Here is a 23,964-nt window from a genome sequence, read left to right on the forward strand (position 1 = left end):
TTTCTAGACAGATACCAGGTACCAATTAAATCAGGATCAGATAATCCATCTACACAGCCCCATAATACCTAAAGAAATAGAAGTAGACATAAAAAACCTCCCAACCAAAAATTTAAAAAAGCCCAGGACTTTATGGGTTTAGTGTAGAATTCTATCAGACCTTCACAGAAGACTTAATACCAATACTCTCTGAACCACTCCACAAAATAGAAACAGAGGAAATAGTATCAACTCATTCTTCAAAGCCACAATTAAACTCATTCTTAAACCACACTAAAACCCTACAAAGAAAGAGTAATTTAGACCAATTTCCCTCATAAACATTGATGCAAAAATACTCAATAAAATTCTTGCAAACTAAATCCAAGAACACATTAAAATGATCATTCACCATGATCAAGTAGGATTCATCCCAGGGATGCAAGGATAGTATAATATATGGAAATCAATCAATGTCATCCTCTGTATAAACAAACTCAAAGAAAAAAAGCACATGATTATCTCTCTAGATTCTGAGAATGCATTTGACAAAATTCAACACCCCTTCTTGTTAAAAGTCTTGGAAAGGTCAGGTATTCAAGACTCATACTTAAACATCAGACTGAATATGGGGACCACAGTGAAAGAGCTAGAGAAAGAACTGAAAGAGCTGAAAGGTTTGCACCCTCATGGGAAGAACATCATCATCATCAGCCAAGGCACTGAGTTGGAGAGGGTGATTGGGAGAGGGAGCACCTTCATGGAATCAAGTTGTGGGGGAGAAAGGAGGAGAGTGGGGGGGGGGAGGGTATAACATTTGAAATGTGAATACAGAGTATATCCAATAAAATTGAAAAAAAAAAAAAAAAAAAAAAAAGAATCCCGGTAAGTTGGGCCTAGAGATCCAGGCCTGTAATTCCAACTACTTGTGAAAGGTTGAGCTTGTGTGAGCCATATTGTGGTGACTGTGGTCAACAGGAATAACTTAATAAAATCACAACTCAAAATAAAAAGGTAAAGATGGGGATGTATAGATCGGTGCTTTCCTTATGTAAACAAAACACTAGAGTCAATATTCAGTATAACCAAATGAACAAAGAAAGGCAAATATAGTGTTCCAATTCAAATCAGCCCAGCAAAGTTAAAACCCAAAGCTCACGTCTTTTGTGAGCTCACAGATGGTTGATGGCATTCCTCATGTGCTCAGTTTATCCACAGGAGGACTGAGTATCCACACGCAGAAATTTTGCAACTCTATTCCTAGAATTCACAAATGCCAGGAATAGAGGTTTTTAAAATTGTCATTTAATGAATGAGAAATTTACATTAGTCTTGACCATGATTTCATAAATCACTTGTTCTGTTTATGTATGTTTCGTTGAAAAGAAGGATCTGCCTCTTGTGTTGGAAATTCATGAAATGATTGTCTGGAAAGTACTGTTGATTGCAGAGAGTGAAATGGAGCAGTATTTGAGATTCTTCTCATTCCTGGGATGAAAAAGAAGTACCATTAAATGTAAAAATAGCAAATATAGTCTTTTGCTGAGAATACAGAATGTCTACATTACCTGGTGCAAGGGGATATTATTTATAGAAGGCAAAACCTACCCTCCAAAGATAGGACAATTCCATGGATTTTAAATTTCTTCTTCTTCTTAAATTCCAATGGCCACTATAGCCCCAAGGCTTCCTAATGTCTAGTCCTAATTTTATTTGGAAGCCTCAACTACCCTCACTGTTCCTGTAGCCCACCAGAAGTTGCTCTTTCATACTTCACTCAGTAGGCAAGGAGAATGAATGACTGAGGACTGTCCAGTTGAAGAATCCTATGTTGAACTGCCTTTCAGAAAGATTATATTCCCAGTGACATGTAGGATCAGCCCAGATGAAGTGGAGTCTAGGGGCTAATTATTGCAAGAGTGAAATGAATAAGGCACAGAGATAGGAACTGGAGTTTGAGAGTTTAAGATCAGAATACAAATGAATGTAGGATGTGAAATATAAACAACAGAGTAAAAAATGAGTTAGGCTTTATGCCTGGGCAAAAATAGGAGAAGTAAAGAAGAAACAGGCCTTTGGTTTAGTGAAATGGTTAACATTGGGTTTTGTGCATAGTACATATGACTTGATGTCCAGGTGGTGATGTCTATCCTAGTGTTCTTGTGTGTGTGTGTGTGTGTGTGTGTGTGTGTGTGTGTGTGTGTGTGTGTACTATACTTAGATACAAGATAGGCTTCATTATGTTATGATCATGAGAAAAGTAAAGCATGAGGGTGGATACCTTCTTGGGATAATTTTCTTCATCAATTCTCCCAAACCACAGTGTAATAGTAGAAGAACTTGGCCTATCTGTATAAACAGATTATAGCAAAGACCCTAATTTCCTTTCAATGGGACAAATCCCAAAAGGGCCTATTCACCCAGCCACTGCTCCAAAGTGGAAGAGTTACATTAATACCACTGTACTTTAAGCATTTTTGTAGTAAAGAAAGTAGGAACTTTATAATCATGAAAACTAGTTATTTAATTGAAAAAAAAAACATTATGAATATTGTTCCTTTCCTTACCTCTGTCATGGTAATGATGTGATATCCTTGCAGTTCCTTTATCATACTGTATGATACAACATTCAAGAGAAAACATTAGTAATTAAGCTCCTAAAAGATATTTTTAACCTACACTACAGCAATCCAACACAGTATTCCTCTTAATCCCTACATTTTTATTAGCACTCTCTTCAATGCTAATAAATAATACCAGTGTTGTTCTGGGTGCTTCCCACAGGTACCTAAAGATAACTATGGTCAAAATGAAGAATTATGTGAGTACCCCATCTTTCCAAATTAGTTTCTCTTCTCTATTATTTTGGCTAGATGCATGGCCAGTATTCGATGCCAAAAACATTAAGGGTTGTTTCTTTGTTTCAGAGGAGGCTAATCCAATCCACTTGGAACTAAAATAGATGATTCTGGTCTGAAGAAGTGCAGCTTCTAGAACAAATACCACTCAATATCATTTCTGATGTAGAGGTAAGGCTGAGCACTTTGAGAACCTACACACAAAACTATCATTATGACCTTCCTCATCTATCTCAGGAGTCACACATCTATTTAGTGTCCACATCCTGAATGTGAGTCTGTTGAATATGTGGCCTCTACTTCAATCTCATTGCCACTGCCTTTGTTTGGGGTCCTGTTCTCGTTTTTCAGTCCTACTCACTGAGCCCAGGTCCTTTTACATGCTAGGCAAGTACTCTGCTACCAAACTCCCTTCCCAATCCCTGTAGTCTGTTTTCATCACAGCTGTCCTGGGAGACTTGAAACTAGCTTTTCCTCCATCTTTTCCTCCCTCTATCCCCCTTTCCACAATGGCAGCAAGATTTTCATGTTAGAATTCAAATAACTCTCTCTTCCTTTCACACTGCAATTAAAAACTTTCAATGCCTTTATTACTGAGAGGTTAAACTCATACTTCAGTAAGGTTCTGGCTTCAATCTACCTTTACACTTTATCACCTTCATTTACTTGCCTCCTGCTTCCATACTTTGACTCTGTCTTCAATATTGCCTCAATATATCTGCACATCTGTCAGTGTGGGACAACTCTACTTATATCTCAAGGTTTCAATCAACTGAAGATTCCTTTAGTAAAGTCTTTTTAAACCTCTCAAGGCAAAACTGGTCTCTATATCTTCTGTACTCCTACTGATATTTATACATATAAAACAATTTGTAATATTCTGAGAAGTTTTGTTTAAGTGTGCTTTGCACTTAGATGGTAACTGTCTCATATCTTGGTATCTTAGCTTACCCATATTTCTTTTTCATTCCTTCTTGCTTAGCCCAGGGCTTGGCCCACAGTAGACTCTCAATAAATGTTAGCCATTGTCTTCGTCATTAGCATCATGATCATGATCACCACTGTCACCCAATGCTTACACTCATTTCTGCCAAAGTTCATATTACTACCCATGAATCTGGCTCGGTATACCTTGTCATGGAGATGGTAAAGACCCACTTAGAACTCCATAATTTCTGACTAGACAGCATGAAGTTAGAGAAGAGTGTATCCCATACAAACAGAAACAAGATAAATTTACCATCAATGCAGAATATGTGATATAAGTTTCTACCTTAAGCTCTGTTGTATTTTGTGTATCTCTCTGTTGAGGTGGTAAAGCTGTTGATGTCTTAACAAAAACCTTGATACTATTTTGAGAATGATGGCTTGATCCTAAGGTAGACCAAAATAAAATTATATAAATCTGGAAGTTTATTAATTATCATTGAATTAGAATAAACTGTATATAACCAAAATGTGCAAATTCTTCAGAATTAATATATTAAACTCATGAAACAATCATTATAATGAACAAGTTTCTGTCAAAACAAAATTTTTTCTTTGTGCTTTTCTTTCCCCAGTATTCCCACAAATTAATATTAAGCCATAAAATTTCAATTACGTCTGGATTCCAGAGATTCTTGAGATGATTTTTGGTCAGCAAAACTTTCTTTCTTTACATACTGTGGAGGCGCTAAAAAAAAAAAAAAAAAAAAAAAAAAACAAAAAACTTAGTTTTAATAATGGTCATAGCAAAAGATAAAATAGCAAATAATAAAAAATAATGACAACTGATTGCTACTCAGGTTTTGTAGAATAATATCAGAGGAGCAAGAGTAGTGACTAGTCCACAGCTTCAGAAATATGTGTATAAAGTATTTCTGCTGTAAATGGCATGCTTGTTACCATATTTCTCCAAAGTTCAAAGCTAAAAATGCATGAGACCCAGAAAACACATTGGCAGGGCTCATGGTCCTGCTTAGGTTCTTAGGGCCAGAGGCTTCAATGACCTCAATGGATCTTTCATTCAGTACTAAGGAAGGACAGTTATGCAAGTGGAACAAAGGACATAGAGGCTACCCATCCTCCCTGTAGACAGGTGTGGAGCAACTGGGTGGGTGGCAGTATCATAGATGGCAGCTTCAGAGGTGTAGCCTGAAGAACTGCCTCTGGTACAGAGGTATGTTAAAAGACAGGAGATTGGGAGGTCACTTTCTAAGTTGAACTTAGAGAGTTGTGAGCTGCAAAGAGAGGTCTAGTCTGGAGAGGGGGTTACGGAGAGAGCAACACCAACTGAAGATTAGGGGGCAACAGGGACTTGGATGCTATTCAGAAGCATTACCCAAACTAAATCATGTAATTAAATTAGATGATTTATTTTTCATATTATAAGCAGAAGAGATCTTTACTAAATCCAGTATTCCCATGCATTGTTAATTTGTAATAATAAAAAATCAATTACTTATTGCTTCCATAAGTTGTTGGAATGATTTCTCCTCAGCAAAACTTGCTTTCTTTATATTTGGTAGTGCTGCTTAAACAAACAAACAAACAAACAAACAAAAAACCCAAAAGACATTTAATTTGTACAGTGAAAAGGACAAAATAACAAATATTAAAAGAATGACAGAGCTAGTGTTGGACTTTAACAAAAACAAAGGAGTGGAAAACTCTATTGCTGTTGGCATATATGCGGTTCATAAAATAGTTTTATTGCCAGCACCATAACTTTGTCACTCTATGTCTCAAAAGCACAAACTAAAGAGAGGATGGGATTAATAAAGCACATAAGCAGAGGTCTTGGTTATTTCTTGGTTCACATTGCCACCGGCTTCAGAAGCATCAGCAGTGTGTGAGGAGAGTTTTCTAGGTGAACCAAAATGAGATGGACATAAATCCTCCTTGGGAAACAGAGTGAAAGGGCAAGCAGGTGGTAGCAGAAAGCCACTGTTCTTAACTGGGCTTGGAGAGATGTCGACTGGGAAAAGTGGCATGTCCTGCTCATGAGAAAATGGGATGAGGAGCACCCCCATTACATTGGAACTAATCAGGTTTCCAATCCAGAGGATTATTGACAGGGCACAATCATTGGTAACCATTGCCCCAACTCTGTCATTTGGTGAAAGAAGCTAGAGACTTTTTTTTTTTGCATTATTAGCAGAAAAGTTCATTACCTAATCCAGTATTCTTCACTAATTACTATTTTGTAATAATAAAATTTCAATTACATTTTGGTTTCATAGGTTCATAAAACAATCTGTGGTCTGAAACACTTGTTCTCCTTACATTTGGTGTTGTCACTAAAAGAAAAGACAACTGAGTTAGTTAACAGTCAAATTGTCAACAGGAGAAAACAGGAGCTATTTAAAGGGACACTGACTGCTGCAGAGTTGGCCTTTTCTAAAATGACTAGAGGAGCAAGAGTGAGGAACCCTATATTGTTGAAGAAATATACATGGTAAATGAACATCTGCCTCCAGTGAAAAAATATGCCACTGCAGCTAAAACAGGGGCAGGGCTAAAAAAGCACACAGGCATTGGGCAGTGGTGGCCCACACCTTTAATCTCAGCACTCAGGAGGTAGAGGCAGGTAGAACTCTGTGAATTCAAGGCCGGCCTGGTCTACAAACTGAGTTGTAAGAATAGCTGGGGCTACATAGAAAACCCCTGTCTCAAAACAAAAAGAAAAAAGGAAAAAATGGAAAAAAGGATGCACACTGGCTGGTGCCTTGATCCTTCTTGACTTGTAGGGCCCCAGGCTTCAGAGACATTAGTATAACCTTTGTTCAGCAATATGGTAAGATAGTTTTCCAGATGAAATAAAGACTCGGGATAGGTCTAGGTACTGAGAAGGGGGTGGCAGCTGGGGCTGACACAGAAGATCTGACACTAGATCTTGTTGGAGACAGAAATGAACAAAGATAAGTCCATAGTAATGAGAGCTGTACTTTGAACTGGGCTTGGAGAGTTGTCCTCTGGAAAAAAACCTGAGCTACATTCTCTAGAAGTTTGAAGAGAGAAGCACCTATTGACTAATTGCGGAAGCTAATACAATGGACCATAAAAGTAATGGCACTTTTCACAAGCACTATTATGGGATGCATCATTCCATAGACAAAAGCATGACCAACCATGAATTAATGAAAATATAAATAGTATTTAATTTACGTATTGGTTCTAGATAGTCTTCCATCCGTTTCTGGTAGGTGAAACTTGTTCTCCTAGTATTTTGATAAAGATCTTAAAGAAAAAAAAAGACAACAATATCAAAAGTGGAAATGGTAGAAAGACCAATGTTACAAGATTTAGTACTACTCCACTGGGTTTTGCCAAAAGGCCCAGGGGAACATGAGTGGTAAACATGTGGGGCAAAATATTTCTGCCAGGAGGGATGTTATGACATGTTAACGTAGGTCTCAAAAGTATAAAGCCAAGGAAGAGCAGGATTGACAAAGGACACTGGTTGAGGGTCTAAGATCATATTCTGTTTCCAGGGTCCAAGGGCCTCTGTCATTAGCATAGCAGCTGAGTTCACCAGGTAGAAAAAATAAGTTAAAGGTCAGCTCCATGCCTGGCAGAGCATCTGAACATGGGGTAACAAAAAACAGAGGCTAAAGGACTGACTTCGTTTTCTTTTGGGGTGAAAATGTATAGAGTCAAGTTCAGTTTCATGGACTACAGGGAAGGAGGGAGATCATTGTTCTAAATGAGTTGGAGAGTTGTGTTTAGAAAATGTAGTTTACTCTACTCCAAGAAAGTGGAAAGAGCAACAGCAATTGAGTGATCAGGGAGTGGAACCGAATGGGTGACAGAGAGGGTAGCAGAGTTAGTAACCATCTCCCTAGATATACCATTTGATAGATGATTGTCTTTATTGTATGCAGTAGAGATATATACCAATCCATAAATTACCCAGTCCCATAAATTACTAATTTCTAAGTGGGAAATTGCAATTACATTTTGCTTCTAGAAGGTCTTCCATGAATTTCTCGTTAGCAAAACTCATTCTTTTGGTGGTTGCTGGACCATCTTAAAAAAAAAACACACACACACACATATTTTAACACCAGAACTGACAAACTGATAGAATGACATTATATTAACGTGACAATTGACTAGTTTACAGCTGAGGTTTTCCCAAAGACTAGAGCAGGAGTTAGGGAACACTGTTCTGCTACAGAGAGTCTATGTGATGAGTACCATTTGTGCACCCCTGGAAACTACGGATACAGTATATTTCAAACCCTCAAAGTCAAGGGAAGACAGAGTCAAGAAAGTACACTAGCAAGAGGTTTGGTCTTCTAAGGTTCCTAGGGTCATGGGCTTCAGAAACAGAAGTCTCCATTCAACAATCTGGAAGGAGAGTTCTCAAGGTACAATAAAGCATTTAGAGGCAGAACCCACATAGAAGGCAGAACTGGTGATCAAGGAGAGGCAGCATCAGGGATGGGCTGTAAGTCTATCTCCAGAATTTCGTTGTTAATAGAAAAGTACAGAGATGGATTAAGGAACAGGAAATGCAGGAGAGTTGGGGCTTTGAAATGGGCTTGGCACTACGAAAGGAGGGCTTCCCTGCTTTGGGAGAGAGGAAAGAATAACACTTACTGAGGAATGAGGAGTCTAACCCAGAAGGCCATGAAGATGGTAACATTGCTCATGTGCACTACCAACACTTAATTATCTGACAGAGGACTACAGAGGATTTTTTCCCCTCTTCATTTAAGAGAAGAGATTCCCAAACTTTATATTCCCACTAAGTCCTAACTTTCCATCATAACATTTCAATTACATTTTTGTTCATTATGTTCATCGAACAACGTCTCCTCGGCGAAACTTGTTTTCTTCCCACTGGAATGGTGATAATCTTTAAGAGAAAGAACAGACGTTTATTTTTAATTGTGCAAGTGACAGAATAAAATCCCAATGTTACAATCATGACTACTACTCAGTTAAGACTTTCTGAAAAGACAGAAGAAAGAGTGAGGGACACTCTTGTACAAACACGTGTTGTAAGTGGCCCATTTCTATTGCATGTGGTGTGATGGGACAAGCTGGCAAGGCCCCAAGTTTCACAAGTATCAGCAACAGGAAAGGATGACTTTCTAGGCAAGATGACATGTCACATTGCTGTTGTTTTCAATATCCGTACTGGAGTCTGGTGTTGCAAACGATAATACCAAAAAAAGCATTATTGTTTTAAGGAAGTTTATAATTTTTGTATTGGGCAGCATTTGTAGTTATCCTTGACCACAGGCTGGATGTATCTCAGTAGAATGGAGTTTGAGGTAAAAATTCCTTGGGAGGCAGAGCTGCTGAGCAAGGTGTGGCTGCAGCAGAGGCACGGGCTGAAGATCTGCCTGAGAGTCATGCTGGGAATAGATAAGTACAGAGGCAGCTCGATAGCAAGGACTATTGGGAATGTCAGGGTTATAAATGGGGCTTGGAGACTTGTCACCAGCAAGATGAGATCTATTTTCACTGGGGATCATAGTGGGGTTAGCACCAAATTAGTAATTAGGGAGTCTAACTTAGACATGGGATGGTAAGAGTATGACGCCAAAATATTCCATTTTGCATGAGTGTAGAGGATTTTCTGCATTAAAATCAGAAGAGATCATTACGTTACCAAATCTAGAGTTCCCACAAATTACTACATTTTAATGATAAATGTTAATTACATTTAGGTTCCAAAATGTCTTGAAATGACTGATCCTCAGCCAAACTCGATCTCCTTGTATCTGTTGGAGAAACTTAAGAAGGGAAAGTGCTTATTAACAGTGGAGAAGAATAAAAGATAACACGAAAAATGGTAAAAATAATGGCAAATGTTAAATTGGGACTTCCCAAAAGAGCCAGGAGAACATTCTATGCTGCAGAAATGTAAATTAGAAATGAAATATGTCTGCTATGTATGTCACTGTGTTATATCAGATACTCATAGACAAGGGAATGTGGGGAGTGAGAAAGCACATTTGTAGTGGTCCTGGTCCTTTAAACCACAAGAACATGGGCTTCAGATGCATGAGGGGAGTCTCTGTTGAGTAATCTGGAAGAACAGCTCTCCAGGTTAAACAAAGGGATCAGAGGTAGAGGACTGCCGTCCACAGAGGCATATGAAGAGCTTCTCATTGTAATGAACAGTACAGAGATGAGTCCAGCAGTGGGAGTCATGAGAAAGTAGGGATTCTGAATTGGGTTTGGGGAGTTGTCAGTCGTAATAGTGGTGTACCCTGCTCTAGCAGTGTGGAGAGAACATCATTGAGTAGTGAGGCAAGTTCTGCAGGGGGCAGTAGAGAAGGTGACACAGTTCCTAAGCATTAACCCCAAGGTAACATTTAATGGAAAGGGATGGAGAATTTCTGCATTATGAAATTTTAATTACATCTTGTTTCCAGAAGTTCATAAAGTGAAGAACTGTCCTCATCAAAGCTGGTTCTTGTCATTTGTGATGAGGCTTAAAAAAAAAGATAGTGATTTTCTTAACAATGAAGATGGCAAAATTAGAAAAGTCACAAGTAATAAAAGAAACACTGACCACTACCCAGTTGTGCATTTATTTCTAAAAGGACCAGGGGAACAAGAGTGGGCAACATTCTATTCATATAGAAATGTATGTAGCGTATGAAGTATTTCTACTTCAAGTGACAAGACATATTCTTAGAGGTCCCAAGAGCCCAAAGCCAATGGGAAAGCAGGAATGAGAAGGCACGTTGGCAGGACTGCTGATTTTTGCTAGCATCATGGGTTTATAGACTTCAGCAGTACTAAGTTATGTAGTAGCAGAGCCTCCATTCAATAATCTGCATTGTTGGTTGTTGAGGCAGACCAATATTCTTGGAGGTAAAATCCTTGTGAGGCAGAGCTGCAGAGCAAGAGGTGGCACAGTAGAGACACAGCGGAAGATCTGCCTTGGGATATTTTTAGTAAGGAAAATCACAGGGGGGAAGTTAAGTAACAGTGTCTGTGAGGATCTAAATTGGGCTTGAAGAGTTGTCGCTTGCAAAGAATGGGCCTCCTTACTCATGGCAATGCTGGGGAAGTCATACAAATTGAGTATTGGTTCCAGAGTCTAATCTGGAGAGCAGTAGAGCTGGTATCACCCACTGACAAACACTATTGCCAGGCATCGTTTGATATATGGGGACAGTGGATTCATCTGTATGCTAAGAAGGAGTGATCACTACCAATTATCATACATTATTACTAATTTCCAATTACAACACGGTAGTTACATTTCGTTTCCCGTGATTCTTGCATTAGTCTCTCAGAGATGCTCGTCAGTATACTTGATGTAGATGCTATTTAAAAGAAAGACATTATTTTAACAGTGGTAAAGACTGAAAAAGTTAATGAAAAATATTAACATAACTACCACTTAACTGTGCCTTCCCAAAGAACCAGGAAACAATAGTGAGGAATGCTGAGCTACGGCATATACGTGGTGAGTGAAAAACATGTCCGCTGCCAATGCTGTATGTTACTGCGTTGTATCAGAGACTCACAGAACAAGAGAAGATGGGGAGCGAGAAAGCACATTAGTAATGGTAATGGTCTTAAGTTCACGGGACAGAGGCTTCAGATGCATGAGGGGAGCCTCTGTTGCATAATCTGGAGGAACAGCTCTCCAGGTGAAACAAAAGGACCAGAGGCAGAGGGATCAGAGGCAGATGGCTGCCATCCACAGAGTCATATGAAGAGCTGCTTTAGCTTCTTATTGTAATAAACAGTACAGAGATAAGTCCAGTAGTCATGAGAAAGTCAGGGTCCTGAGTTAGGTTTGGAGATTTCTCAGTTGCCAAAAAAAAAAAAAAAAAAAAAAAAAAAAACAAAAAAACAAAAAAAAACAAAAACAAAAAACAAAAAACAAAAAAAAAAAAAAAAAAACAAAACAAAACTGCATCCTTCTCTAGGAGTGTGAAGAGGACATGCCAGAGTAATTAGGGAGTGTGGCCTAGAGGAGTGACAGCTATTCATGAGTGTTACCCACAAGAAACCATTGACGGGAAAGGATAGAGTATTTTCTGCATTACAAGCAGAAGTGATCATTACCAAAGCCAGAATTCCTAAAAATTACTAAATTCCAATAGTAAAATTTCCGTTACATTTTTGTTCCAGAATTTCTTGATACAGCTTCGGCTCTGTGAGACTTGGTTGCTTTTGAGTTGAAGAAGCTTTAAAAAAAAGACATTTATTTTTATCAATGAGATGATAAAGTGTCAAATATTAAAATTACAACTACTATTCAGTGGCGCTTTCCCAAATGGCCCAAGATAACTGTGTAAAAAACTCTAGTACTGTAGAAATTTATGTGGCCAATAAAATATATCCGTTCCTAGTGGCGTGTTATATTATTACTGTTGGTCTCAAAGGCTCAGGACCAAAGGGAGGAGGAGATTAAGATGTCATATAGCCTTATTCTTAGGACCAGAGGTTTCAGAACAATCCACAGAACCTATGGTCAGCAATCTGGATGGATAATTCACTAAGCAGAAAGAGGAAGATGCAGAGGTGCTGAGCAAGGGGTTGGAGAAGCAGAGGCATGGTCTAAGGTCTTCTCAGGATCTCACTAGTAAGGCAAAGTGTAGAGACACACTCTCTATCAGGGCCTGTGGGAAAGTCAGTGTTGTGACTTGCCCTTGAGAACTGTCAGCTACACAAAGTGAATGAATGTAGAGGGAGCAATACAGAGTAGTTAAAGAGTTCAATCCAGAGATCAATAGATATGTGATACAGTTTGTATGAGCACTGTATGCAAATATACCATATGATGGCTAAAGAGAAGATTGATTTGCCTTATAAGCAACAGATAACATGACCAAATCAAGTATGCCTACAATTTACTATTTGCTTTAAATCAAATTTTGGCTCCAGGCCTCCTTGGTATGACAATGACATGAGCTGTCTTAGGGTTTGTAACAGAAGCTTTGAGACTTAGAAGACCTGCCTATTCTGGTCTTGCACTTTGTTGTCCAGACAAGACTTGAACTAATGATCCTCCTGCCTCATCTCCCAGAGAAGTGATTGCAGGTACACTATTTTGTCCTAAGAGAATTTGAGGTTTGTATCACATATGATGTATATGTGAAATCTTTCTGCTAGAAGCAGTCACCATCAGTTCTGAACAGAGGGGGCAATCAATGTCACTAATGTAGTCTAGCATCTGAGGCAGAAGGCCACATTGGTCACTGAATTGTATTAGGAACTTCTTAATGACTCCTTTGTAAAAATGCCATTTCCAAGTTAAATTTCTGTTGCTCATATACTTACTGGAGCATGGTCAAGTTCCCAGTGGCCATTCTCTTAAAGATAACCGAGTAAGAAATGAGTGTGATTGGGGGACATTGTACAATGTTACCAAATAATTAATGAAAATATTATATTGGGGGGATGGTCTTTCTCATCTCATCTAATCTTGTTTGCTCTGCCTCTTCTTTTCTTTGTTACACTATTTGCCCTATCTCTTTCTCTTCCCCATTTCATACCTTCCTTCAACACAACTTCTTTTCTCCTGAGTGTCTTTTGATTCCTCCAGCCACACCTCAAACCCTCAAATTTATTTTAGTTCATTTCTTCTTCTCTTCCTACATTTTAATTCCTCTTTCTTCATTATACCTTTCAACTGATTCCTTATTTTTAACTGGTCCTACCCTTACTGTCCACCTCCGATTGGGATTCCAAAGGGGGTTGAGCAGCTACTGGGTTCTCAGCCTCTCCAACACATGGATGGTCATTGTTGAGTTGCCCTGTCTATATTGTTTGAGCTACTGTAGTGAATACATCTAGTATGTATGTATGTATCTTATCTATCTATCTATCTATCTATCTATCTATCTATCTATCTATCTATCTATCTATCTCTATCTATGCACCCATCAATCTATTGGTTCTGTTTCTTTAGTTACTTGTTTGTCAGGCTATTCAACATGCTTTTCTACTACTTCCAAAATGTCAAAATAAACAGATGCTAAAACAACAATCTAAACAAAAATCAGATTCCAGTAAAAAGAGAATGGACAGGTTAAAGGGAAAACAAGGGGAGTAAGAAAGGAAATTAGAGGAATAAGGGGGCAGAAGACAAGAATGAAGGCTTGCAGGGAAGGAGAGACATAATGAAACATAAGCAAAGTGGAAAGGTAGTGGTAAAAGAAGAAATGTAGGTGGAAAGAAAATGTTAAAATGATGATTCTGGAGGAAAGAATAAACATCATAAAACTGAAAGTAAGAGACAGGCTGTTGGGAGGGCAGGGGTAGTGGGAAAGCACAGACTGGAGAAATAAAGTACAATGAATTCAGGCAAATATCACCTAGATGAATAAAATAAATATATGATGGCTAGATGGGAAAGTGGAAACAAACATCTGAGATGATGAAAGGTCAGTAGTAAGAGCTTGTTGGAAGGGAAGTGATAATCCCAGAGGTTGGCAGAGGCTGGCCTGCTCTGCCTAGTGAGTTTTAGGACAAGCCAAGGTGACATAGACCATGCCTCAAAAAAAAAAAAAAATGAAAAATGACAGTTGAGAAATGACAGTTGAGCAATAAATGTCAGTTGTGTGTGTGGGGGGGAGGGGGGACAGAGCTACATTCTGAGCTCATACAGTGTCTTTAATAGTGACTCCTTAATTTTTTTTTCCTCATGGACATAATGTTCCATGCAGTTTCTTTAATAGTGATTCCTTTAAAAAGTCTTTCCCCAATGGACACAATGTTCTTGTGTTATTTAGTGCTCACTCTCGCTTAGTTTTATATTTCTTTTGATTTCTCACATATGGAATGAAAGTGAGGGAGCCTCCTGCTCCAGACTCCTATGCTATGGTATTGTGAGGATTGTGTTGGGCGATCAGTCTGTTTCCCTGCATCTTCTCTACCATATCCTAGTTATCTAACTTCCCCACTCATCTTTATCCTCTTGTAAAACTCCTCTTTCATTCTCTGCTTTTTACCCTCTCTTCTCCCATGTTTACTCCTTCTCCTCCCATATTTACCTTACTTTCTCCCGTCTCCTTCTTTCCATCTTTACTCTTCCCTCTGTCTATCTTTACCCCCTCCTCTTTCCTCTTCTTGTTATCCATTCTCCCCCTCCTTTTCCTTCTTTTTGATCCTCCTTCCTTCCCTCTTTGTTTACTCTTATCTACCTATCTACCCTCTTTCCTCATTTTTTGTTCTCATCTTTCCTTCTTTCCCCTTTCTATCCCTTCCCTCTTCTCCCCCTCTTTTCTTTTTACCTTCCTTTCACTCTCCCTCCTGCTTCCATTCCTCCTCCTCTCTTCCTCATATTCTTTCCTCCTCTTTCAAATAGCATCTTTTACAATGTATTAGAAGCCTCAGTAAGTTTGCTGTACCCTATTCTTACTTCCTTTATAGATTACTACCTCCTGTCCTCCCAGCCTCTTCCCCCTTTGCAACTTACAGTCCTCTCTTTCCCCTCCTTACCATTTTCACTTACTTTTTTTTTACTGCCCTCTTTAGCTTTGTAGGGTTGAAGTGTCTTGGAGAAACCCAGCACACTTTCCCTGCGCGTGTTGGAATTTCCTCCATATCTCCTTTATCTTCTAGGTATTTCCTTCTTTTCAAGTTCTTTTGCCTTTTTTTCTATTCCTTGCTTTGTACATTGTAATTCTCTCTTTTGATCTTTGTATATTATCCCTTTCTTTAATTTCTGTGAGTTTTTTCTGTTACTGTTTTTTTTTTAATTTCACTTTTTAATGTTTTTCTTAACTGTCTATCTCAACTTAACTTCTCTCATTTGCTTCTGCATTTCTTACCTGTGTGTGCATACTATCTCCTCTTACTGGGTGTTCCTTAAACTTTATATATTTAGATTTACTTCTTATGTGTGTGTTCATACCCTTTTGTTAACTGGATCTACAACTGGAAATTGACTCCCATCATGCCTGACAGAGGTATTGTGGGCTCCTAGTACTTGCTTTTGCATGGGGCTCTTTTTTATATATATAATCATGTGAACATACAGCAGTTATATAAAGAAATGTTTGCTATGTGGTTGTTCAGCCTCCACTTATCTACGTTGTCTTTTCTCTCTTTCTTTCTCACCTGTTTCAGTTTGCCCTTTGCTTTCAGGGACACTTGATTCCAGTTTTTCTTCTTTACTATCTTTCTTTTGAAGTTTTTGTAAATGGTAGGCAATTCTTTTCTGAAGCAGTACTTGTTTCTATAAAACATTAAAAACATGTTAAATATGTTTCAAATTTAAATAGCAACTTGGCAGTAGACAAACATAAATGATTTCAAATGTGATGATGTACTTGAAGTAGACCTTTGTTCTTATGTTCAGATATCTAAATTCACAGTGAATTTGAAGAACTGTAGTAAAAGGTAAGTTTTTAAAGCATAGCATAAAATTGTATGTATGCGTGTGCATGTGTGCATATTTTCTTGGCAGTTGGAAATTAAAGCTAGGGTCTTGTGCACACTAAGCAATCCCTTTACTCCTTAGGTAAAACATATTTTCATAACTCAATTTAATTTAACTTTCTGGGGAGTCTTTCTTGAATTACAAGAATTGGGCTAGAATGGGTCTCTTCATTGATAACTATCTTCTGAAAATTCACACTTTAAATTATAAAAATGTGGCAAGAGTCTCTCTGAAAATAGGCTGAGCCCAGCAAAATCTGACTACCTTTCGATTAATTTCATCTCTGATTTTCCGATGATGTTCTTCAACTTTTGTTTCTCTCCTTACTTCTTCTCCGATCTTTGTCAGAAGTGACAGCTCCTTGAATTGCCATTCCTAAGGGACATACCATTACAGTGGTCAAGATATGTCTATTTTGTTTTAAAAGTATTTTCTCTTTCTTCAACCAATATACCAATTAGATCAAATCAATGGCCTAAAAACATTGGGTTTTGATTATGCTTATCTGACATCCATTCGAAATGTCTTGGTGGATACAATGGAACTGAAAAGGAATGACAGTGCTTTGTTATTATAAGCATGAATCCAGAACAACATGACTTTAATGATGAATCTTAAAAGATATTGGCAAAAGGGAGCTTTTTTTTTTAAGTCAGGGAGGTTATCACATGTAACTTGATGGTCATAAAAGTATTCTGACAGAAAAACTAAAAAAAAAAAAAAAAAAAAAAAAGCCATGTCAGAGCTCATGTGGAGATCAAAGGACAACTCCATAGTGTGAGCTCTCTCCTAATTTCACATATGTTCTGAGGCTTGAACTCAGGTTATCAGGCTCGTACAGGAAGTGTCTGTACCCATGAATCCATCTGGCTACCCTGGGCTTCTTCTCTAAATTGAAAGAACTACACATGATATAGTTAACCAACTGTTTGCCAATGGACAATAATCACACAACTTTCCCATTCAAAAGTTATTGACCCTTACCTCTTCAACTTCTTGGTGTAGGTTCAGTTTTTTTCTAACCTCATTCCAATGTTGTCTGTCTTCTTCCTTCATCTGTAGTGTATTTCGTCTTTCCAAGGTGTCTTCAATTTTGTCTAGTTCTTTATTAATCATATTTAAGTGTCTAAATATAAATGAAATAGAGGAATGTAAAATGAATGTTTCCTTCAGGATACCTACCACTCTACAACTGTAGTATAACCACATGCATTAGGGGTAGTATAAGGGAAATGAATGGATTAGGGGAGCCATGGGAACCAGATAATGAACTGGCTTTCTATTAAGACACCTCTTCTTTCCCTCTTTCCTTTCTACAGCTGAGTTGATTTCTAAATGGTAGTGTGTGATTAAGTAGCTGAAGGAGGATGCACAGTTGGTAGAGGAATAGAATAATTACATTAGCCTCAGATAAAGTTGCTGTAATTTGCTCATTGCGGCTTTAAAATAATTTAAACATATGTTTAAAATGTGTGTGAGAAAAAACCTCTCTCTTCCTCTGGTACCTCAGTCCTGTCTCTCACAAGATTAGTGATTTGTACTTTGGATTTCTACAACAATTTCACTCACCTCTTGGGCTCCTGCTGGCTCTGATTTCTCAGATAGAAACTTACCTCCCTACCACAGTTATGAAGGTTCTTAATCCCTGAACCTCTTAAACATGTACCCTTTATAATTTTTAAAAATTTAATTATGTATATGGGTGCTTTGCCTGCATGTAAGTCTGTGCACTGCATGCACGCACTGTCCATGGAGGTCAGAAGAGGGCATTAGAACTGGCGTTATAGATGGTTGTGAACCATTATATGGGTACAGGAAATCATACCCTAGTCCTAATATATAGTACCAGAACCATCTATTCAGCCTGCCTTGATGTACCCTTTTTGTTCTCTGTGTTGAAAACTCTGAGGCACTTAAATGTATCTAATACTTTTATAAATCCATCTTCAATTATTTCTCATGGTTTTGTTGTTTGGGGATGTTTATAATGTGTCTATAAAAATTCATGACCTATGACTCTACCTGAGTTTAATTAAGCGGTTGTGATCAGGGCTAGCTTTTTTCCCTTCTTGTAACAACCACCGCTGAAACTCAGCAGCGGTAGCATTGTCACAGGCCCTTCTCTCTTCATTCAGTTTGTTTACTTGATTTTCTATTATTTTCTGCAAGAAAGTAATTATTGGATGTTATATGCTTGCCACAATAAATGTATCCTTTGACATAACTTCGTAAAATGTAAGCTTACATAAATGTTCTGAATTTTAAAAGCTCTAATTATGCTAGACTGTTTTTAGGCCATTTTTTGTTATGGGTCCCAAATAAAACAAACTGAAATGTTTAACTTACTTGTTCTCTTATATAATTTCGTTCAAAGTCAATTTTTAAAGTGGTAAGATATTGTCTGTATTTGTTGAGCTCTTTTAATGAACATACAACCTACAAATCCAAATATGAAAAACGTTATTATAAAATTGTAAAAATTATAACACATTTAGAGAAGAGGATAAGATCATTCATTTTAGTCAGATTTAAGAACAAGTATAATGCTAATGAGTTTTATAACATGTTTGTAGTCACTATCTCTAGGCAATTGAACCTCCAATAACTTTCTAAATACCATTTCACCAATACAGTTCCAAGTCAAAATTTCTTAGAAACATATAAAAAATAAATGTATCAATGTGTTTTCATACCAGAACTGGTTTGGTGATTATTGTATCATTCAAAAATGTCAAGTAGAATGTTTTTACAAGAAAAAAACAGCCACCCAATACTAAGCATTTTATTGACTTTTGCCTGTGGTATCTATGAATATTCAATTAGAAGTTGGCATAGGTATCACAGCACTTAGCAAGTGCTTAGATTTATTTATTTATTTATTTTTTTTGCTGGTAAGAAGTAGGCCTTAACACACTTTATTATTGCCGGTGATGTATCCTCCCTTTCTTAGTTTCTTGAGAATGTCTTTTCGTTTGAAGTATGATTTTAAGTGTGGATCATGAAGACTTTTGTAGGTGGTTTCCATGAGTTTACAATATGGGTCATTAAGGTTAAAACCGAAAGAAGGCTGGTAAAGCTGCAAAAAGAAGCAGATTTGAAATTAATGCATTTTCAAAATTCATGAAATCCTATTTTTAAAATCTCAGTTTATTAAAATAATTAGAATGTTCATTGAAAAAATATACGAGCAGAAACTAAAGTGAGAGAATGTGATGGGTTGATCTAGGTAAATACATTGCCTTTCAACTTCCCTCTATCCTCGCAGTCTACTTATAAACTCTGTGTTTGATCTACCTATATAACCTTAGTCCAATTCCTGTATACACAGGTCAGGGTAACTGTCAGAGGGGAGAGTGCATGGTGGTTTCTGGAGCCACATGGACCAAGGCACAGAAGCAGAAATTAGCATGTAGTGTATGAGTAGTCCAGAAAGCCCTCAATTTGTCAAGTTGATGTGCTGTTGGAGAAGTCTAGAGAGAGTGATTGCAGCTCTTTCTGGGGCTTTCTATTATTAAAGCAAGTTTAAGAAGCTTAAAATGGTTTAGCTTATTTAATTCAATTTGTGTGAAAATGAAGGTGATGCATAAATTGTAATCATAGCAAAATGTTTCAAATTCAACAGCTAAAAAGGGTAAAGTAGGCCACTTAAACACCATTAAAACATACTTTACCTTTTCACTTATATTTGTTGTGTAGAATATATTAGTACTTCCTGGGATAACTGGCAGTTTGGCCCCAAGAGGCAAATCTAACAGACTAGATGGTCCAATCTTTGGAATAATAGGTTTCTGTTTGTTCTGTAGGAGAGAAAATTGAAAATTTTTTCTTTTTCTTTTTTAAACCAGGATGTGTTCATTTAGTTTACACCAGTTGCTTCACTTCAACCAGACAGCACAGCCCAGATTGCTAGGAGCTTAGGTGGAAGAAACTCCTTGCCCGCAAACCAAGAAGGCCTTACCTCACCAGTTCCTAAGCCACCACCCTACTTTTGGGTCCTGCCTAAGAGTGTCAGCCAGTGGCACCTTGAATCAAGAGGAAGAGGAGAAAGAGGAGGAAGAGGGGGAAGAAGAGGAAGGAGAGGTGAAATGAGAGGAGGAGGGGGAGGAGATGACAGTGAAGGTGGGGGAACTGGTTAAGTAGTGTCTCACACATTATGGAATGCCCTCTAGCCACCCAAAGCAAGGGAATCTTATCCATTTGTTTTCTTTCTCTTATCTGACTTGAAAAAAATCGCCCTGGTCAGAAGGTGACCTTAGTTAAAAGCTAAAAGTAAAACAACAAAAAAAAAAAAAAAAAAAAACAACCACCCCCCCAAAAATCAACCCAAAACTTCCCTGTTTCTGTAGCTCAGTCCAGGCTCTATTCCCGTTATTCTACCTGCTGGCCTGAAACCCGCCCTGGGCAAGAAAGAAGGGGAACAAATGGACACTGTGGCTAGACCACCACTCACAGAACTACATGTGTCTTTGTTGTTTGTTAGGTTGCCAGAAGCTGCTTTGGTGGCAGCAGCTTCAGCAGCCTTTAAACAGTTGCTTAGGTACAAGTCCATGGTTACCCAGCAGCCCTCAAGGGCTGGGGACTGAGGTAGCGAACTGTCTTCCGGTCTCCCTTTCTGCGACCGTCTCCTCCAGTGTCCTGAACAAGACTGAGCCAAGGCCCTAGACTCCTGGGTAACAGGACCTCAAGGACGCACACATCACAATGCTGCTTTGCTGGCGTCCTCAGTAGGTGCCCTCAAGGCCACGCCCAATGGGTGTCGCCCCTAAGACACGTCACACCAGCAGAAGATTTTATAATAAATGTGGCTCCAACAGAAATAGCTCTACCAGATAACACATTGACAGTTGTTGGCTTGTAAAGACGTTACCAAGAAAGACATTGACTCAACAGCCAACACCCCAACAGACATTCCCTTCATAAACTGCCCCAGTATACATTGTTTCAACTGATGTCGCCCCAGTGGACGTCATCCCAATGGATGTTGGGTTAATAGATGTTATTCCGGATGGTGGGGGCAAGGACCCAGTTGCCTCTCTGGAAGCACATGTGCACCACCCAGTTGCCTCTCTGGAGCACGTGCACATTACCCAGTTGCCTCTCTGGGGGCGCATGCGCATCACCCAAACATAGCAGATTGATTTGAGTTGGGAAAGTAGTCAGAATGGCCCTTTAAGAGTACCACAGAAGTGGGGTGGGGGTGGATTACACAGCTCTCTGAAATGAATACCCCCCATAAAATGCACCAAAGCTATCATTTCGTTTTTAACAAGCATCCAGATTCATGAACAATTGTGCAATTTTTATTAAGGTCATATTCCTGGCTTTCTCTGTCTATCCCCTTTATAATTAGTTATTTTCCTTTGCTCCTAGATATGTGAATTTCCAGTCCTATTTGAATCACAAGTATTGTTAATACAGACACTTCAGACTAAGAGATATCTGGAACTTTTATTAAACTCTTTTAGAAGCTACGCCAAGATGAAAAACCCAGTGTGGGACTAATTCACAAACCTAACAGTAGCGTGGCCAGATAATAGCTGGAAAAACATCTGTTGAAATCAAGGGGCTGGGTGTTTAACAATATTATAGGTTAAGGTATATGAATTATTGACACCGAGCCTACATCAAGACAACAGAAAACAGGTCAAGTCCTGGGATAATTTAGTCTATAAAGAAATTTTTTGTTGAGACAGGGTTTTACTAATTAGCCTAGACCGACCTCACATTCACAGATCCTCCTGTCTCAGATTCCAGAAGGATGTCTAACTTTAAAAAAAGTTGTTTGTTGTGGTTGTTAGAGACTTTGGTCACATTAAGCAAATTCTGGAACACTGAGTTAAGTTTTTAGCAAGAGACAATCTTCCTACTCTCAGATTGGTTTCAAAAGCAGAAAGCAAATTTGACTGATGGTACACATACATAATTCCAGCACTTAAGAGGCAGGAGATTATTAAAATGTGAGTAATGAATGATGGGAAAAGAAATTTTCAACATACAGTAAATGAACATTGAACAGTTTCCCCCAGTTTGTCTGTTTAGCTTGAAGCTGTGAGTTAGTTTGTTTTCTATTGCTATAACAAAACACCAACCAAAACCAACTTTCAGTCCAGCATCAAGTGAGACCAGGGCAGGAGCTCAGTGCAGGAGCCTGGAGGTAGGAATTGAAGTAGAGACCACAGAGGAATGGTAGTCTCTTGCATGGTTCTGCCACACAACACCACCTGCCTGGGGCAGGACTGCTCACAGTGGGTTTGACCTTCCAACATCAACCATTAAAGAAGCAAACAAAAACGCCTCCTAGACTTCCTACAGGTCAATCTGATGGAGTGGTTTTCTCGGTGGAGGTTGCTTTCTCCCTGATAATCCGAGTTTGTGTCAAGCTGACAAAAACTAAGCAGCACACTTCTTAATATCTTTATTTCCCATATTAGTGTCTAGTACCTGTAAGAGCAGCACTTGAAAGGTTACAGCAGGAGACCTTTTGTGAGTTTAAAGCCAACCTAGACTACATAAGGAGTCACAGGTAGCCTGGTTAAAGAGTGAAACCCTGTCCCTAAATAGCAGAACAAAATGAAACAAAACCTTAAAGCTGTCAGATATTAGTCCCAGGAAACTTTATGGGTCTTATAAGTTTTATGGTAATCATTAAAATCTTTATGAAATGGCAATTCAAAATATAATAAAAATTAAGATTGTTTTTAAAAGTGTTTAAGAAGCTTACAGCAATACAGGAAAAGAGAAATCAAGGAGAAATTAAGGAAGCAGAGAGAAATGACCAGTAAAATAGAAGACTTAATCTCTCAAATGTCAGTAATTAGTTTACACTTAAATCATCTAAACTCATCAATTAAGAAACAGAGATATGCAGAATAAATTTAAAAAGCAGAATAATACTATATGCTGCCTATAAATATGTCCATAAAATGCAGTGACATAAGCTAAAAATAGGATGGAAAGTATATTCAAAACCAATTCTAGTAAAAAGTGGTTGTGGTGATATATTAAAGTACATATTACTTGTTAAAGACAGAAAGGAAAATTATGAAATGACAAAAAGATCATTGCACTAGGAAAATATCATAATTCTAAGTGTCCATATACTAGATTATAGAGCTTCTCAATACATGAAGAAGAAAACAGTAGAGACAGAAGGAGAAATAGACACTTTTACAATTATAGAGATACATTAAACACCTGCCAAAAGGCATATATAGATAAAATTTATATTATACTTATGCCTATTCAGTAGTTTAAAATATTTATACTTACATAATGTGTTCCTCAGGAAAACCATAGAATTGAATGAAAACCAAGAAGCTGTGGAATGATATACTTGACATTTAAATCATGCTTATAGATACTTGTTTATAAAATAATTAGATCTAAATTTCCTCCAAAGGACATATGTGAATGCCTTGGCTTCCAGCCTGGAGTGCTACTGGGAGATGGTGAAAACATCAGGAGATTGGGTTTAGTGGGAGGAACAAGGTCACTGAGGTCATATCTTTGAAAGCTATAATGATACCTTTACCTTTAGTACTTAACCTTTTAGTCCTTACCTTTAGTACTTGGTTTCTTGGCCACAATCCCAGAGGTGAACAGCTTTCTCTCCTCTTCTACATGCCCTACATAACATACTTTTTCACTCTAGCCCCCAAAGCAACAATGCTAACTGAGTTTGAACTGATGTCTTTGAAAATATAATCTAAAATAACCTCTGTCCTTTTTGAGTTGCTGTATTTCAGAAATTTTGTTACCATGATGAAAAGCTGA

At 38.1% G+C, this 23,964-nt stretch overlaps 1 protein-coding gene across 1 annotated transcript; it reads right to left on the reverse strand.

The window, feature by feature from the left end:
* Positions 1–1,174: 1,174 nt before the first annotated feature.
* LOC308415160 (uncharacterized protein) lies at positions 1,175–20,740 on the reverse strand (the record flags this gene model as incomplete). Its single annotated transcript, XM_080910203.1, has 21 exons — positions 1,175–1,239; positions 2,547–2,592; positions 4,111–4,211; positions 4,441–4,512; positions 5,281–5,352; positions 6,047–6,118; positions 6,987–7,058; positions 7,776–7,847; positions 8,608–8,682; positions 9,497–9,568; positions 10,201–10,272; positions 11,051–11,116; positions 11,921–11,989; positions 15,870–15,987; positions 16,456–16,566; positions 17,176–17,317; positions 18,214–18,353; positions 18,538–18,627; positions 19,106–19,267; positions 19,863–19,988; positions 20,642–20,740. The coding sequence occupies 21 exons, from the start codon at positions 20,738–20,740 to the stop codon at positions 1,175–1,177; spliced, it is 1,914 nt and encodes a 637-aa protein (XP_080766329.1).
* Positions 20,741–23,964: the final 3,224 nt, after the last annotated feature.

Source organism: Micromys minutus, assembly GCF_963924665.1.
Source record: "Micromys minutus genome assembly, chromosome: X".
NCBI classification, from domain to species: domain Eukaryota; kingdom Metazoa; phylum Chordata; class Mammalia; order Rodentia; family Muridae; genus Micromys; species Micromys minutus.